The sequence below is a fragment of the Plecotus auritus genome (assembly GCF_963455305.1).
Source record: "Plecotus auritus genome assembly, chromosome: X".
NCBI classification, from domain to species: domain Eukaryota; kingdom Metazoa; phylum Chordata; class Mammalia; order Chiroptera; family Vespertilionidae; genus Plecotus; species Plecotus auritus.
Window position 1 is genome coordinate 58,228,225 of NC_137784.1, and position 19,473 is coordinate 58,247,697.

Here is a 19,473-nt window from a genome sequence, read left to right on the forward strand (position 1 = left end):
TTCCCTGTTAGGTCACAAACCTACATTGTAGGATCAGCCCCTAGATGGGGGCACATACATGTGGCAACTGATATATATTTATTTCTATCTCACATGGATATTTTCTCTCTCTCTCTCCTTTCCACTCTCTCTAAAAATCAGTAAAAAACATATCTTTAGTTAAGGATTTTAAAAAAGAACTCATAAAATTCAACACCAAAAAGAAAAATAACAATCCAATTATATAATTGGCAAAGGACCTGAATAGACACTTCTTCAAAGGATATACAGACGTCCAATAGACATATGACAAGATGCTCAACATCACTAATCATCACAGAAATGTAAATGAAAGCCACGTGAACACGTCACACCTGTCAAAATGGCTATCAATGAATCAACAAATACGTGTAGGCGAGGATGTGTAGAAAAGGGAACCCTCATACACTGTCGATGGGAATACAGATTGGTGCAGTCAGTATAAAAAAATATGGAAGTTCTTTAAAAATTTTGAAGTGAAACTGCCTAGTGATGTAGCAATGTTACACCTATGTATGTATGTGTGTGTGTGTGTGTGTGTGTGTATATATATATTTTTTTTTTTTTCAAAGAAACTCAAAACACTATTTCAAAAGAATATATGCACCCCTATGTTCATTGCAGTGTTATGTACAATAGGTAATCTATGGAAGTAACCCAAGTGCCCATAAAAAAATGAGTGGATAAAAAAGTGGTGATGAAGAGAGACTAAATGACGGTGGAATAGGCAGATGTGTCCTGAGCCTTATCCCGGAGCAGATGAAAGGAGCAACTAAACTGAATAACAACCACCCAGAATTGGCAAAGTAGACACAGCTGGTGAGACAATTCGCAGCCAGGAAGGGCAGAGGATGCCTGGAGAGCCATAAAATCAGGGATCTTGGCTGGAGAGAGGTAGGAGACCTTCAAGCCCAGGGGTTCAGAAGGCAGCTGCACAGCACCAAGGCCACGTCCCTTAGGGACAGGTGTAACATCTGACTGTGGAAAGGAAGTCCACAGGGCTTCTGGCTGCAGGGGATTCTAGATCTAAGTCCACAGTCACGTGAGGCTGAGCCTAGAGGGGGCAGCCTGAACAACTGCCCAAGCCATGTGGTGCCAGGAGGAGAGAAACTCACAGTGGTGCAGCTCTTTCCCCTCTTTTTGGTCTTTGCTTTTATTCACTAAACCCAGTTCATAGAACCTTTCAAATACAAACACCAATGGCTGAGGTGCAGGTGGAGGTGTGGACCTGCAGAGTCTGGAGAGAGGCTGGGGAGAGGAGAGAGTAGGGGAGAGGTGGCTGGGAGTCTGGCACTGGGATATACCTGACACTCTGGACCTAAGCAGCCATTTTCTCCTGAAGAGATAGCCCCTCACTGCAGTCTCCAGGCAACCAATACAGCCACACCCAGACTACACCCTGAGTGTTACAAAAACAAACAAACAAAAAAACTGACTAGTCCCTGGACTGGCTTGAAGAGAGGCTGTTCAGTTGCAGAAAGTGATACGGCCACCTCCCCAACTATAGCCCTGTCAGAATCAGCTGCTTGAGAGATTAAGACTGACAGCAGGCAGAGAGGCTAAGTGGGCAGATTGGTCCTGACTGCTGGCATTCAAGGTGGTGGAGACAGACACAAACAGAGGAGTGGTGGACCACTTGGAACTTCAACATGGTGCTGACTACCTAATAGGAAACTGAGAAGTGGCAGACAGTAGAGAAGAGTGGGATCTTAAACCAGCCCCCACAGGGCATTAAAACTCAGTGGAAACGAACAACACTTTACTTTTTCATTTTTATTTTATTAACATTTTATCTTTTTTTCTTTTTTATTTTCTTTTTTTTGTTTATTTTTTATTTCTTTTCGCATTATTTTTTCATCATTCTATTTTTCTTTTTTACTATATTAATAGAGGCCCGGTGCACAAAATTCGTGCACGGGAAGGGGGTCCCCTCAGCTCGGCCTGCACTCTCTCCAATCTGGGACCCCTCAGGACCTCTGGCTCCTAAGCACTCACCTGTCTGCCAGTCTGATCTCCCTAACTGCTCTCCCCTGCTGGCCTGGTCCCCCTAACTGCTCTCCCCTGCTGGCCTGGTCCCCCTCACTGCTCTCCCCTGCCTGCCTGATCGCCTCTAACCTCCTCTGCCTTGGCCCCACCAACATGGCTTTGTTGGGAAGGATGTCCAGAAGAACATCCAGAAGGTCGTCCAGAAGATGTTCAGTCTAATTAGCATATTACCCTTTTATTAGTATAGATGCCACCTTGCAGGTTGTTCCCAGGTTTTCCTATCGTGGAAGGGGAGCCCACAGTAGCATCCTGGGTTCTGACCAGGGCTTATGCGCTTGTGCTTTATCTCAGCAGATGTGATTCCTAGAAGAAGACTCTTGGATGTACCTTGAACATTCCTATTGAATTTGCCAAATCATCCTCCAAAAATGTTGAACCACTTTAAACTCCCACCAGCAACCACGCATGTGCCCTCTGTCCCACTTTGATGCCAATATCATTGATTTCTCCCTAGAAGCTTCCCTCCCATCAGCCAAGACTGCTTGGTACTTGAGCCAACCTCATTGTTTAGCTAGGGCAGCCGTGGGCAAACTACGGCCCGCGGGCCGGATGCGGCCCGTTCAGCTGTTCTATCCGGCCTGCGGAGCCAAAAGAGCGGAGGGTTCTCTTGCTCTCCCCTCCACTCCTTTACTTTGAATTTATATTAGTTCACACAAACACTCCATTCATGCTTTTGTTCCGGCCCTCCGGTCCAGTTTAAGAACCCATTGTGGCCCTCGAGTCAAAAAGTTTGCCCACCCCTGAGCTAGGGACTTGATTTCCCGAGATAGAATTATGGAGGAGGAAAAATAGTTTTCCTCTACCTTTCTGAGTTCTTAGTGGAGGCCCTTGTAATGAAAGACAGATCACCAAGAGAAAAACAAAAGTTCATTAACATGTGTACCTCGTGTATATGTGGGAGATCCCAAGGAAAAGTGAGTAACTCCCCAAGGTGGCTTAGAATGCAGATTTAAATACATTCTTCCTAGGGAAAGGGGACGGGAGATGTAGGCCTCTTAGAGGAGAGTAAATGATTTTTAGGAAAGATGAATGGGGGTGGGGGGAAATAGTTTGTAACAAAGTTTGGGTGTTATGTCAACTTCTACTCTCCTGTCCTGTGACAGGAGTCAGTCTTATCTGCCTGATGACACTTCTCCTGTCCAGGGGACCTATGACATTTAAGCTCCTTTAGGGGGGTCCAATTTTAGGCAGATCAGGAGACTTCAGTGAAATCCTCTGAATGCATTTGCTGTTTTTCAAGCATCTGCAGCTCAAGATCATCAATATAACAACACAGCACATGTTGGGGTGGCATGTTCTCTGACCTTCAGAATAAACCCAACCAAAGCTTGTTTCCTCTCTTAGATAATTTGCCACAGTAGCGTTATTCCCTGGAGACGGTATTCTGACTAGACCTTCCTGGGAGTGGTCATAACATACCCTGTACTTGTAGAAAGGTGTGGGCCACATCACTAAATAAACCAGGGTCAGTTTTCTCATCTTGTGGAAAGGGAGATAAAGTTATGATAGTTTATCTCCTTTTCTACAGGTTTCTTGTGGGTTTGTATCTCTGCTGCCCCCCTCCCCGCCCCCCAGCAGCCATGGGGGTGCTTGGGGCTGCTGGGTGCCGGCCTCCCTGCTGGTTTGTGTCTCCGATCCGGCCCCCCGCAGCCCCAGCGCCTCCGCCTCGGGCCTTGGGGCTGCTGGGTGCCAGGCCTGCGGGTTTGTGTCTCCAATCCCCCCCCCACCCCCAGCCCCAGGTCCACGGTGGCAGGACTCAGGGCTACTGTGTGCAGGCCTCCCTGCTGGTTTGTGTCTCCGATCCGGCCCCCCACAGTCCCAGCACCACGGTTGCGGGCCTCCCTGCTGGTTTGTGTCTCCGATCCGGCCCCCCACAGTCCCAGCACCACGGTGGCAGAGCTCGGGGCTGCTGGGTGCCGGCCTCCCTGATGGTTTGTGTCTCTGATCCAGCCCCCGGCAGCCCCAGCGCGGCCATGGTGGGGCTTGGGGCTGCAGGGTGCCCGCCTCCCTGCTGGTTTGTTTCTCCCATCTGCCCTCGCAGCCCCAGCGCCACCTGGCCGCTATGAGCCTCACCATCTTGGTTGGGTTAATTTGCATACTCACTCCTATTGGCTGGTAGCATAGCGGAGGTACGGTAAATTTGCATGTTTCTCTTTTATTAAATAGGATCTTTTTTTTTTCATGAGTCAGAAGTGACTTTATTTCTGTTACAGATATGTTCACTAATAACTTGCATTTTTCTGTGTAAAATATTTCATCAACAATGTAAATCAAATTTGGAGCTGATCTCTGGGTGGCATGGTGCTCTCTCACTAATGGCTGGTAATCCTGAAAAGCCAAACTTCTGTGTTACACATAGCTGTAACACAAGCAGCATAAAATGAAGTTTCCTTAACCCTATTACACCAGTTACTATCAGAAGCAAAGAGTGAAATAAATGTCCCCATATTTCTCCAGAAGTAGGTACAGTGGGCTGAATAATGGTGGTCCCTTATCCAAACCACTGAATATTCACTTATATGGCAAAGATGCAATTAAGTTAAGGATTTCGAAATGAGAATTCTATCCTGGATCATTCAGATAGGCTCTCAATGCCATCACTAGTATTTTTTTTTTGTTAGTTTTTTTTTTCTTTATTGATTCAGGTATTACTTATGTGTCCTTATCCCTTTATTGCCCCCACCACCACCACTACCACACTCCCGTTCATGCCCTCATCCCCCTGGTGTTTGCATCCACTGGTTATGCTTATATGCATGCATACAAGTCCTTTGGTTGATCTCTCCCACTTATCCCCACCCTCCCCTACCTTCCCTCTGAGGTTTGAGCATCTGCTCGATGCTTCTAGGTCTCTGGATCTGGTTTTGTTCATCAGTTTATGTTGTTCATTATATTCCACAAATGAGTGAGATCATGTGATATTTATCTTTCTCTGACTCACTTATTTCCCTTAGCCTAATGTTCTCCAGGTCCATCCATGCTGTTGTAAATAGTAGGAATTCCTTCCTTTTTATTAACATTTTGTTATCTTTTTTCTTTTTTCCTTGTTTTCTTTTTTTGTTTGTTTCTTTATTTTTTATTTCTTTTCACATTATTTTTTCATCATTCTATTTTTATTTTTTATTATTTTATCCTGTTTTTAGAATTAATTTTTTAAATTTTTTTCTTTCTCTTTCTTCTTATCCACTCATCATCTTTCTACTTCCTCTATACTAAACTGAGGTCCTCCCCATATTCATCCAATTCCTTAACCTTACTTTCTATATATAAACTCAGCCTCTACAGATTCTGTCTACACCCTCTTTCCAGGGTGTTTGGTGTTTGCATTTTTTATCTGTTTATTCTGTGGTGTTTTCTCCCCATATACATATTTTCCTTTTTCTTTTCTCTCTTACCATTTTTTTTTCTCTCCTCAATATCATTTTTGCTCTCTTTTCTCTTGCCTAATTCTGTTTTCCCTGACGATCACTTATATTGAGGTTATCGGAGACATGAGTACATTCATGTTTTGTTCCCTTTGTGTCGTGTCTTGTCAAGTTGCATTTTGTCCTGTTTGGTCAAAGTGGTAGAGAGCGAGCCACATGACCAGACACCCGAAGAGGACACTCCATCCATATATGGGTCAATAACAATCCAGACCCAACTACAGAGGCAGAAAGATGGCGGCTGGGAGGATGGCAGTGAGGGAGAGAGCATGAGTGAGTGAGGGAGCAAAAGGGGAGTGTGTGGACATGTGGGTGTGTGTGTGTGTACATGAGGAAAGGACAGTTAGATCCCACAGGACCTTTGGGGGATGGCAGTTTGGGCTAGCCTAGCTGGGCACCTTCTGCCTCCATAGCAAACAGTCTTGGGGCAGCTGGCTCTACCACAAAGGCCATGCCATCTTGAAGGGAAGAACTGCTATGACTGGAAACCCAGCCATGACTGGGAGCCCAGCCTCACCTCCACCAAGGGTGCCCTCAGACACCATCCGGAACTCTACAGCTACCCCACCAGGGACCTGCTTCCTCGGCTGTGGTCCCACAGACACCGAGACTCCAACTACCCTGGCCATGGGCTGATGTGAGTTCCAAACCATGCTCCTCTCTGGCAGGCCCAAAGCTTTAACCCAGGGCACTGTGAACACATGCGCATCAGCTATGCAAGCAGCCCACCCTGGTCTGAGGAGCAGCAGCTGGACAAGCAGCCCGCATCCATCCAAGGAGCAGCAGCCCTGTGCACAGTGTGCTCACATCTGAGGAGCAGCAGCCGTGCAAGCTGCCTGCCCCTGTACAGGAGCAGCAGCCGCGCACAGCCCATCGCAGTCAGAAGAGCAGCAACTGTGTGCAGCCCACACCTGTTAATGGAGCAGCAGCCACACGCGCAGCCAGCCCCCATGAAAGGAGCAGCAGCCTGCTCCTGTCTGAGGAGCAGATGCCCCATGAGCAGCTGGCCCCCATCTGAGGAGCAGCAGCTGTGTGCAGCCCGCACCCATCCGAGGAATAACAGCCACATGAGCTGCCCACCCCCATCTGAGGAACAGCAGCCATGTGAGCAGCCTGCCCCTGATAGCCAAAGGAGCCACCAATGCTGTGAGCAGCCATGTGAGCAGTGCCCACTCAAGGAGCTGCTACCAACTGAGGAGCAGCTACTGCCACAACCGCCTGAGGATCAGCCACTACCCATGTAGCTGCTGCTACCTGAGGAGCAGCCACTACATGAATCAACACCTAGATCCTTCAGTGAGAGCAAAAATGGGGAGAAAATCAAACCCCCAAAGGAAAGAAATAAAGAAATGGAGGAATCACCAGAAACAGAGCTAAGTGAAATGGAGGCATGCAATATGTCAAAAAAAAAAATCAGAATAAGGGTCATACAGTTCATAAATCAGTAGGATGAAAAAACAACTTATGTAAAAATCAATAGGAAATACAGCATAATGTACCTACAATAAAAAACACTATGGAAAGTTTCAACAGTAGACTAGGAGAAGCGGAGTACCGAATTAGAAGACAGGGAAGCAAAACACACCCAAATGGAAGAGCAATTGGAGAAAAAAAATTAAAAGTCAGGAGGAGAGCCTAAGGGAGTTTTTGGACAATGTGAAACGAAGCAACATATGAATAATAGGGATGCCAGAACAACAAGAAGAGGAACAAGGGTTAGAAAAACCATTTGAAGAAATAATGTCACAAACCTTGCCTGATTTGCAGAAGAAAATAGTCACAAAAGCACCAAGAGTACCAAAAAAGATGAACCCAAAAAGACCCACAACAAGACATGTCATAATTATGATGGCAAACATTCAGGACAAAGAGGGAATCATAAAGGCTGCAAGAGAGAGTCAGAAAGTTACCTATAAGGGATCTACCATTAGATTATCAAATGATTTATCAACAGAAACACATAAGGCCAGAAAGGAATGGAAGGAAGTTTACAAAGTGACACAAGGCAAGGGACTGGATCCAAGAACACTCCAGGCTACCATTCAAAATTGAAGGGGAAATAAGGGACTTCACAGACAAAAAACAAACAAACAAACAAACAACAACAACAACAACAACAAAAAAAACGGCTAAGGGAGTTTATCACTACCAAGCCAGCAATGCAAGATATGCTAAAGGGACTGGTGTAAAAAAAAAGAAGAAATAAAAGGGGAAGAAGGGACACAGGCACAAAAAATAAAAATGGTTACAAACAGGTACCTATCAATAATAAATTTAAACATAAACAGACTAAATGCTCCAATCAAGAGAAATCGAGTAGCTGAATGGATAAAAAAACAAAACAAAAAACATGACCCATATATATGCTGTCTACAAGAGACCCACCTCTGAAGAAGCGACTCACACAGATTGAAAGTGAAGGGACAGGAAAATATCTTCCAGAAAAATGGAAAAGAAAAAAAAAAAGGTGGGGTAGCAATACTTATACCTGACAAAATAGACCTCAAAGTAAAGGCCATAACAAGAGATAAGGAAGGCCATTTCGTAATACTAAAGGGATCAGTACAACAGGAGGATATAATCCAGGTAGACATATATGCACCCAGTGCAGGAGCACCTGAATACATAAAAAAACTCCAGGAAGATATCAAGGGAGAGATCGACAACAATATAATCATAGTAGGGGACTTTAATAACACACTAACATCACTGGGTAAATCATCTAGACAAAAAAAATCAGCAAAGAAACAGCAATTCTAAATGACTCACTAGATCAGATGGACTTAATTGACATGTTCAGAACATTTCACCCCAAAGTCATGGAATATATGTTCTTCTCAAGTGTACATGGGACATTTTCAAAGATAGACCACATATTGGGTCACAGGCACAGTCTCTCCAAATTCAAGAAGAATGAAATCATATTAAGCATCTTCTCAGACCACAATGGCATAATATTACAAATAAACTAGAATAAAAACAATCAAAAATATTCAAACACTTGGAAGCTAAATAGCATGCTATTAAACAATGATTGGGTTACTAAAGAGATCAAAGAAGAAATTAAAAACATCCTGGAAACTAATCACAATAAAAACACAACAATTCAAAATCTATGGTACACGAAGAAAGCAGTCCTGAAAGGGAAGTTTATAGCTCTACAGGCCTATCTCAAAAGAAACAAGAAAAAATGGTACTAAATCATCTAACTGTATAACTTAAAGAATTAGAAAGAGAGCAACAAGAAAAGCCCAGAGTGAGCAGAAGGAAGGAGATACTAAAGATCAGAGCAGAAATAAATGACATACAGACCCCCCCCCCAAAAAAAAAACACAATAAAAAGATCAATGAAACCAAGAATTGGTTCTTTGAAAGGATACACAAGATTGATGAACCTCTAGCCAGGCTCACCAAAAAGTAAAAATAGAGGACCTAAATAAACAAAATCAGAAAAGAAAGGGGAGACATAACAACTGATCCCACAGAAATACAAAGGATTATTTAAAAAATACTATGAACAACTCTATTTCAACAAACTAGACAACCTAGAGGAACTGGACATATTCCTAGAAAAATACAACCTTCCAAAACTCAATCAGGAAGAATATAAACATCTCAAAACGTTGATAACTATGGAAGAAATTGAAACAGTCATCAAAAAGCTCCCAGCAAACGAAAGCCTGGGGCCAGACAGCTTCACAGGGGAGTTTTACCAAACATTCAAGGAAGAACTAAAATCTATTCTCCTCAGACTATTCCAAAAAGTTCAAGAGGAAGGAACAGTTCCAAGCTCATTCTATGAAGCAGGCATTACCCTAATACCAAAACCAGATAAAGACAACACAATGAAAGAGAATTATAGGCCAATATCCCTCATGAACAAAGAAGCCAAAATCCTCAAAAAAAGTCCATCAAATCGGATCCAGCATTACATCAGAAAGATCATACATCATGAGCAAGTAGGATTTATCCTGGGGATGAAAGGATGGTACAATATCCACAAAATCAATAAATGTGATATATCACATAAACAAATTGAGAGATAAAAATCACAATCATATTTGTTGATGCAGAAAAAGCATATGACAAAATCCAACAACTTTTCTTGATAAAAACCCTCAGCAAAATGGTAACAGAGGGATCATACCTCAACATAATAAAAGCCTTATATGACAAATTTACAGCCAACATCATACTCAATTGGCAAAAACTAAAATCATTTCACCTAAGAACAGGAACAAGACAGGGATTCCCACTTTTACTGCTCCTGTTCAACATAGTTGTGAAAGTGCTAGCCATAATGATCAGACAAGAAGAAGAAATAAAAGGAATCCAAATTGGAAAAGAAGAAGTAAAATTGTCATTATCCACAGATGACATGATACTGTACATAGAAAACACTAAAGACTCCATCAAAAAAATTATTAGACTTAATAATTGACTTCGGCAATGTAGCAGGATAAAAAATTAACACCAAGAAATCTATGGCATTTCTTACAGAAAGAGAGACTGAAAAAACAATCCCATTACCATGGAACCAAAATATTAAGATACCTAGGAATAAACTTAACTAAGGAGGTAAAAGACCTGTACTCGGAAAACTACAGGACACTGAAAAAAGAGATAGAGGAAGACATAAATAAGTGGAAGAACATACTGTGCTCATGGATTGGTAGAATCAACATCAATAAAATGTCCATAGTACCCAAAGCAATCTATAGATTCAATGCACTCCCCATTAAAATACCAATGGCATATTTCACAGATGTAGAAAGAACTCTCCAAAAATCTATCTGGAATAAAAAAAGACCCCGAATAGCTATAGCAATCCTGAGAAAGAACAAAGTAGGTGGGATCTCAATACCAGATATCAAGCTGTATTACAAAGCCACTGTTCTCAAAACTGCCTGGTACTGACACAAGAATAGACATAAAGATGAATGGAATAGAATAGAGAACCCAGAAATTGACCCAAACCACTATGCTCAATTAATATTTGACAAAGGAGGCATGAACATACAATGGAGTCAAGACAGTCTCTTCAACAAATGGTGTTGGGAAAATTGGACAGATACATGCAAATAAAAATGAAACTTGACCACCAACTTACACTTTACACAAAATAAAATGAAAATGGATAAAGGACTTAAACATAAAATGGGAAACCATAAAAATATTAGAGGAATCCACGGGCAGCAAAATCTCAGACATATGCCAAAGCAATACCACTTCTAGGGCAATGGTAAATAAGGAGAAAATAAACAAATGGGACTACATCAATATAAAAGGCTTCTGCATTTCAAAAGGAACCATCAACAAAACAACAAGACAGCCCACAGTATGGGAGAACAAATTTGCCAATGTTAACTCTGATAAGAATTTAATCTCCAAGATTTACAGGGAACTCATACAACTTAAGAAAAGGAAGATAAACAACCCAATCAAACAATGGGTAACAGAACTAAATAGGTACTTTTCTAAAGAGGACATACACAAGGCCAAGAAACATCTGAAAACAATCTCAAAGTAACTAATCATCCAAGAAATGCAAATCAAAACGACAGTGAGATACCATTTCACACCTATCAGAATGGCTATCATCAACAAATCAACAAACAACAAGTGCTGGTGAGGATGCAGAGAAAAAGGAATCCTCGTGCACTGCTGGTGAGAATACAGACTGGTGAAGCCACTGTGGAGAACAGTATGGAGTTTCCTCAAAAATCTAAAAATGGAACTCCCATTTGACCCTGTGATCCCACTTCTAGGAATATATCACAAGAAGCTAGAAACACCAATTAGAAAGGATATATGCACCCCTATGTTCATAGCAGCACAATTCATCATAGCTAAGATTTGGAAACAGCCTAAGTGCCCATCAGCAGATGAGTGGATTAAAAAACTCTGGTATATCTACACAATGGAATACTATGCTGTGGTAAAAAAGAAGGAATTCTTACCATTTGCAGCAGCATGGATAGACCTGGAGAGCATTATGCTAAGTGAAATAAGTCAGCTGGAGAAAGATAAATATCACATGATCTCACTCATCTATGGGATATAATGAACAACATCAACTTATGAACAAAAACAGATCCAGAGACAAGGAAACGTCAATCAGACTGTCAAACCTCAGAGGGAAGGTAGGGGTGGTGGACATAAGGGGGAGATATCAACCAAAAGATTTGTATGCATGCATATAAGCCTAACCAATAATGGACACAGACAACAGGGGGGTGAGGGCATGAGTGGGGGGTTGTTTGGGGGTAATGGGGGAATGAGGATACATATGTAATATGTTAATCAATAAAGAAAAAATTTTAAAAAATTCATCAGGAAGGAAAAAAATTTTTAAAAATAAAATAAAGTAACATAAGCAGAAAAAAAAGCTGTGGTACATTTTTACAATGGAATATTACTCAGCCATAAAAAAGAATTAAATCTTACATTTTGTAACAGCATGGATAGACCTGGAGGGTATTATGCTAAGTGAAATAAGTCAGTCAAAGAACAACAAATACCAAATGATTTCCCTTACATGTGCAATCTAAAGAACAATATACACTAACAAATAAAATAGAAACAGATTCATAGACACAGAGAACAGACTTTTGGCTGCCAGAGGGAGGGGCTTTGGGGGACTGAGTGGAAAAGATGAAGTGATTGAGAAGTATAGATTGGTAGTTACAGAATGAATGGTCATGGGGATGTAAAGTACAGCATAGGGAATAGAGTAAATAATATTGTAATTATGTATGGTGCCAGGTAGATACTAAACTTATGGGGGTTTACTTTTTAAGTTACATTAATGTCTAAGCTCTATGTCATACACCTGTAATCCTATATAATAAAGAGGTAATATGCAAATTGACTATCATTCCAACACACAAGATGGCTGCCCCGATGTGGTCAAAGATGGCCACCCCATGTTGACACAAGATGGCCACCACAAGATGGCCAGCAGGGGAGGGCAGTTGTGGGAGATCAGGCCTGCAAGGGAAGTAAGTTGTTGGCAACCAGGCCAGCAGGGGAGGGCAGTTAGGAGGGACCAGTCCTGCAAGGGAGGTCAGTTGGGAGGAACCAGGACTTCAGGGGAGGGCAGTTAGGGGTGATCGGGCCAACAGAGGAGGGCATTTGGGGGTGACCAGACTGGCAGAGGAGAGCAGTTAGGGGTGACCAGGCTGGCAGAGGAGGGCAGTTGTGGGCAACTAGGCCTCCAGGGGAGGGCAGTTGTGGGGGGTCCAGGCTGGCAAGGGAGGGAAGTTAGGGGTGACCAGGCCAGCAGGGGAAGGCAGTTGCAGGTGACCAGGCCTGTAGGGGAGGACAGTTAGGGGTGACCAGGCCTGCAGGGGAGGGCAGTTAGGGGCAATCAGGCTGGCAGGGGGGCAGTTAGGCATCGATCAGGCCGGCAAGGGAGCAGTTAGGCGTTGATCAGGCTGGCAGGGGAGTGGTTAGGGGGTGATCAGGCTGGCAGGCAGAAATGGTTACAGGCAATCAGGCAGGCAGGCAGGTGAGCGGTTGGGAGCCAGCAGTCCTGGATTGTGAGAGGGATGTCTGACTGCCCATTTAGGACCGATCCCACCAGGCAGTCGGACATCCCTCAAGGGGTCCCAGATTGGCAAGGGTTCAGGCTGGGCTGAGGGACACCCTCCTCCCTACCCCCATGCACAAATTTCATGCACCGGGCCTCTAGTACAAAATAATATTGAATGTGAGCTGTAGTTGAGAAATATAAAAAAAGAAATACATTCTTTGCAACAAGTATATGTGCCAACTTATCACCAATATAGACACAATAATTAAAAGTAATAATTTAAAAAACCCTGATAGCCCAGCAGCAGAAGCTAATTTCAGCAATATGATTTTATGGGAGGGCTATGTTACAGACTCTTCCCTAAAGCAGAGTTCCTAATTTTATCCCCTCCAGGGCTAGAAAGTAAGTCTGTGATAGCCCAATTACTGATCTATGTGTTCCTATTTACAGAGCTCATAAGAGACCCTAGGCTTGTTTTAAAAATAAAAAATAAAAACAACATATTTTTAAAATTTTGAGATAGTTTGAGATTTCCAGAAAAGTTACAAGAGTAGTACAAAGAGTCTCCATATACCCTTCAACCACTGTCCCATTATATTAACCATCATACAGAATTTATCAAAAACTAAAAAATTCCCCTTGGAACAACATTAACCATAGCACAGATCTTACTTGGATTTCACAAGTTTTTCCACTAATGGCATTTTTTTCTATTCCAGTATCTGTTTCAGGATCCAACTGCATTTAGTTGTCATGTATCCTTAGTCTCTGAATCTGCGACAGTTTCTGTCTTTCTTTGTTTAAAAAGTGTCACATTGACACTTTTGAAATGTGTGTCAGTCTTTTTGTAGAATGCCCCTCAATTTGATTTTGTCTGTTGTCTTCCCATGATTATATTGAGGTTATGCATTATTCGGAAGGATGTCACAGAGGTGCTGTGCACTTCTCATTGCACTATATTGAGAGTACATGATGTAAATACACCTTATTTCTGGTGATATTAACCCTGATTACTTGGTTAAATCACAGACACGGGTCATAATGAAAGCCTAAAAAGATAATTTCCTTTTAAAGTAAGAACCCTAAAGGAAAGAAAGGCACATGTACACATACCTGAAGTTTGGTGATGATTTCCTGTTTTGTGACCTCCACCAACTGATTATCTTCTACTGCAAAGGCTGGGAAGGATATAACTGAAAGTAGACTAGCGTCAACCTCTTTGGATGTTGAAGCCCGAGGAAGTATTGAATTAAGGATAGACTAAGAGAAAGGAAATCAAATGTGGCACATTAGTGAATAACTCAAGGTTGTAAAACTAACAAATTTAGTTGCCAAAGATTTATGTAGAAGAGCAACATTCAGATGAAAAACTAAACATCATTCAATAGTGAGAGCTCTAAAAACTAGCTATTGCTGTACATTATCCCTTGTTTCAATACTGCTCTCAATGTTTTCCAATCCTGATTGTTAAGCAGCTGCTAATGGATACAGAATACTCTTAACATCATTATCCCACCCATAATCCTGTTGCTCTATTAGCAACTATTTATGCATTAAGATAAGAGAAAATGTAGCTGCTGAAAAGCAGGAAATGGAAGGCTCAACTCATATATCCTTAGTATTTATCTTTTCCATGAAAACTTTTATAATTAGAAGATGAATTCATATTTACTACTAGAGGCCTGGTGAACAAAATTCGTGCATGGGGGTAGGGAGGAGGGTGTCCCTCAGCCCAGCCTGAACCCTCGTCAATCTGGGACCCCTCGAGGGATGTCCGACTGCCTGGTGGTATCGGGCCAAAATGGGCAGTCGGACATCCCTCTCAATCCAGGACTGCTGGCTCCAAACCACTTGACTGCCTGCCTGCCTGATTGCCCCTAACCGTTTCTGCCTGCCAGCCTGATCACGCCCTAACCACTCCCCTGCCAGCCTGATCAATGCCTAACTGCTCCCCTGCCTGCCAGATTGCCCCTAACTGCCCTTCCCTGATGGCCTGATCACATCTAACTGCTCTCCCCTGCTGGCCTGGTCGCTCATAACTGCTCCCCACTGCTGGCCCGGTCACCTCTAACTGCCCTCCCTTCCTAGCCTGGTTGCCCCTAACTGCCCTCTTCTGCAGGCCTGGTCACCCTAACTTCCTTCTCTTGCCAGCCTGGTCACCCCTAACTGCCCTCCCCTGCCAACCTGGTCGCCCCTAACTGTCCTCCCCTGCAGGCCTGGTCCCCCCAACTGCCCTCCCCTGCAGGCCTGGTCCCCCCACAACTGCCCTCCCCTGCAGGCCTGGTCCCCCCAACTGCCCTCCCCTGCTGGCCTGATCACCCACAACTGCCCTCCTTTGCAGGCCTGATCATCCACAACTGCCCTCCCCTGCTGACCATCTTGTGTCCACATGGGGGTGGCTATCTTGTATGATGGAGTGATGGTCAATTTGCATATTACCTCTTTATTATATAGGATAACAATATGGATGTCTAATCAGAGTTTGAAGAAGAGAAGAAAAATCATTTTGCCAATAAGAACCTTAATCTTTCAATACAAAGAATAATCCTAACCAAAACTAAATATATGTATTTACCATTTAAACCAGGGGTGGGGAACATCTGGGCCATGGATCATATAAGGCCCTGCCAAAGTATTAGGGGTGATTTAACTAAATGTTTGACCAAATATAGCAGGCTAATTTTTAAGTTGATAATTTTGTATGGCCCACGAATGATGTTAAAAATATCCAAATGGCCCTTGGCAGAGAAAAGGTTCCTTACCCCTTATTTAAACAGTGTAAACTCCAAACAGTTAACCCTAGAGCCAATCTGGAACAAGGGAATGTTTCAGAGCCACTATCAACACTCAACATAAGTCACCCCCCTTGCTCTCTTGCTATATTTAGAAAAGGAGATACTCAGGAGCACAGTCCATATATTTGATATGACAATAGTGAGGAATTCTATATACTATGATGTGATCCCTTTATAACCGTGGATGAGAGAACAGGACTATGATCTATGTTACAGCTAATACTATATCAGGCTTATTATAATACTAGAGACCCGGTGCATAAAATTTGTACACTGGGGGTGTCCCTCAGCCCAGCCTGCACCCTCTCCAATCTGGGACCCCTCGGGGGATGTCTGACTGCCGCTTTAGGCCCGATCTCGCATATAAATGCATATGTTTAGTTTTGGTTAGGATTATTCTTTGTATTGAAAGATTAAGGTTCTTCTCATTGGCAAAATGATTTTTCTTCTCTTCAAACCCTGATTAGACATCCATAGTGTTATAGTAGATATGAATTCATCTTCTAATTATAACCAGCAGTCAGACATTCCTCTCACAATCTGGGACTGCTGGCTCCTAACCACTCGCCTGCCTACCTGCCTGATTGCCCCTAACCGCTTCTGCCTGCCAGCCTGATCGCCCCTTAACTGCTCCCATGCTGGCCTGATTGACGCCTAACCACTCCCCTGCTGGCCTGATTGACCCCAACTGCCCTCCCCTGCCAGCCCAATTGCCCCCAACTGCCCTCCCCTGCCAACCCGATCGCCCCCAAGTGCCCTCCCCTGCTGGCCCAATCACCCACAACTGCCCTCCCCTGCTGGCCTGATCACCCACAACTGCCCTCCCCTGCTGGCCATCTTGTGGCGGTCATATTGTGATGGCCATCTTGTGACAATGTGGGGGCGGCCATCTTGTGATGACGTGAGGGCGTCACACGAGGGCACAAGGGCCACCTAGGCTTTTATTAGTATAGATAGGATGTCTGATATTTTTGGCACACAGTAATAAATAAGATTATCTATTCTCAATCAGGTCTCTTCATCCTAAAGTCCACACTAAGTCTGAATCTGAGTAAGAATAAAATTATCTATAATGTGGCCTATTATTTTCTTACCTGGCAGTGTTGTACTTCATCAGCAAGGACATGAATAACTGATTGGGGCCCACCTTTTACACCGAACAGATCCAGTTCATCTAATGCTTCTAGGGCTGCCTGTGAGGAACAACAAAGGAAAGGTCAATTTCAGTATTAGATATATTTCTACTCCCTATACCTCAGTATCACATCAATGCACACAATGTAATTTTGAATATGTTCAGAACATAAAATACAATAACAGTATTTATTCTGAGGGGCCTCTGAGTTGTTCTTTGGCTTCCATACTATCCCAGAGACAATTAAGATGAAGGTTGTAGCCATTCTTTCATGATAAAACCCTGCAATAAGTTCAATATAGAAAGAACATACCTCAATATAATAAAGACCATATATGACAAACCCACAGCTAACATTATACTCAACAGTGAAAAACTGAAAGTTTCTTCTCTAAGATCAGGAACAAGAAAAGGGTGCCCACTCTCAACACTCTTACTCAACATTGTTCTAGTAGTTGTAGCCAGAGCAATTAGGCAAGAAAAAGAAATAAAATGCATCTGATTTGGAAAGGAAGTAAAACTGTCATTATTTACAGATGATACGATCTTATATAGAGAAAACTCTAAAGACTTAATCATCAAAAAACTAATAAATGAATACAATAAAGTTGAAGGATATAAAATCAGCATACAGAAATCAGTGATGTTTTTGTACACTAACAACAAACCATCTGAAAAAGATAAAAAAGAAACCATCCCATTCACAATAGCATCAAATTCAGTCAAATACTTAAGACTAAATTTAACCAAGGAGGTGAAAGATCTGTACAATGAAAACTACATTTTGATGAAAAACATTGAAGACATGAACAAATGGAAAGATATCCCACGTTCATGAGTTGGAAGAATTAATGTTGTTAAAATGTCCATATTATCCAAAGCCATCTACCGATTCATTGGAATCCCTATCAAAATTCCAATGAAATTTTAAAAAGAAATGCAAACAAATCCTAAAATTTGTATGGAACCACAAAATACCTCAAATAGCCAAAGCAATCGTGGAAAAGAAAAACAAAGCTGAAAGCACCACATTTCCTAGTTTCAAATTATACTGCAAAGGTATAGTGGTTAAATAGTATGGTATGGCCATTAAAATAGACACAGAGATCAATGGAACAGAATAGAGAGCTCAGAAATAAATTCCTGCATTTATGGTCAATTAATATTTGACAAGAGAGTAAAGAACTCAATGAGGAAAGAAAAGTATCTTCAACTAATCAATAAATGGTGTTGGGAAAATAAGATAGCTGCTGGGACTGACTGGCAGACCCTGAACGATGGATGAATGATTACTCTAACACACGTTTCTGTGAAAGAGAGGGCTAAGGCACTACTTGGCTATTACCACCAAGTAGCCCTGTTTGCCTGCCTCCTTTGGCTTTTATTGTCATAATAGGTTGAACTAAAATTAACCTCTAGATACAATCAGCAAAGTAAGTATCCTTGAGAAAGTACATGCTTCTATAAGGACGGATCTTTAAAGATTAAACATTAAGATTCTAGCAAAACACCCAGGGGGATCAGACTTGTTTGGAAAAGTCAAGGTAGGGACTGCCACCTTTGGCAAGGTCCCCTCAGAGGCCCCCGACCTTTCGGAGAATCCTCCTTACAGACATCCCAACCAAGTCCAGTGCTTCCCCACAGATAGTCACATGCAAAGCAATAAAATTGGATCCTTATCTTACACTACTCATAAAAATTTGCAACAGCAGAATGGAACTGGAGAACGTTATGCTAAGTGAAATAAGCCAGTCTGAGAAAGATAAATATCACATGATCTCACTCATTTATGGAATATAATGAACAACATAAACTGATGAACAAAAACAGATCCAGAGACAGAGAAACATTGATCAGACTGTCATACCTTAGAGGGAAGGTAGGGGAGGGTGGGGGGAAGGGGGAAAGATCAACCGAAGGACTTGTATGCATGCATATAAGCCTAACCAGTGGTCACAGACAACAGGGGGGTGAGGGCATGAGTGGGGGGATGGGGGGTAATGGGGGGAAAAGGACACATATGTAATACCTTAATCAATAAAGAAATTTAAAAAAATTAACTTAAGAAGGATTAAACATAAGACCTCATACCATAAAACTCTTAGAAGAAAACACAGGGAAGAAGTTCCTTCACATTGGTTTCTGCAATGATTTTTTAGATAACACCAAAAGCACAAGCAACTAAAGGAAAAATCAATAATTGGGACTACATCAAACTAAAAAGTTTCTGCACCACAAAAGAAACAATTTAAAAAAAGCCTGGAAGGCAACCTATGGAATGGCAGAAAATATTGGCAAAAACATATCTGATAAGAGGTTAATATCCAAAATATATAAAAACTCATATGACTCAAAAACAGCAACAACAAAAAACCAATTTAATTAAAAATTAGTAGAGAAATTGAATTTTTTCCAAAGAAGACATAAAAATGGCCAATAGGTACATGAAAAATGCTCAACACCACTAATCAAACAGGTAAATGCAAATCAAAACCAAAATTCAAGATCACCTCACACCTG

The 19,473-nt window shown here is 42.2% G+C and overlaps 1 protein-coding gene across 9 annotated transcripts in view; it reads right to left on the reverse strand.

The window, feature by feature from the left end:
* PHKA1 (phosphorylase kinase regulatory subunit alpha 1) overlaps nucleotides 1-19,473 on the reverse strand; it is a 349,029-nt gene that overhangs the window by 202,401 nt on the left and 127,155 nt on the right. For all 9 annotated transcript variants that reach the window (XM_080653241.1, XM_080653240.1, XM_080653242.1 and 6 more), the window contains 2 exons: nucleotides 16,913-17,011; nucleotides 14,137-14,283 (listed from right to left, as the gene is read on the reverse strand). In XM_080653241.1, the coding sequence (XP_080509367.1) occupies nucleotides 14,137-14,283; nucleotides 16,913-17,011 (246 nt within the window). The remainder of the gene's footprint in view (nucleotides 1-14,136; nucleotides 14,284-16,912; nucleotides 17,012-19,473) is intronic.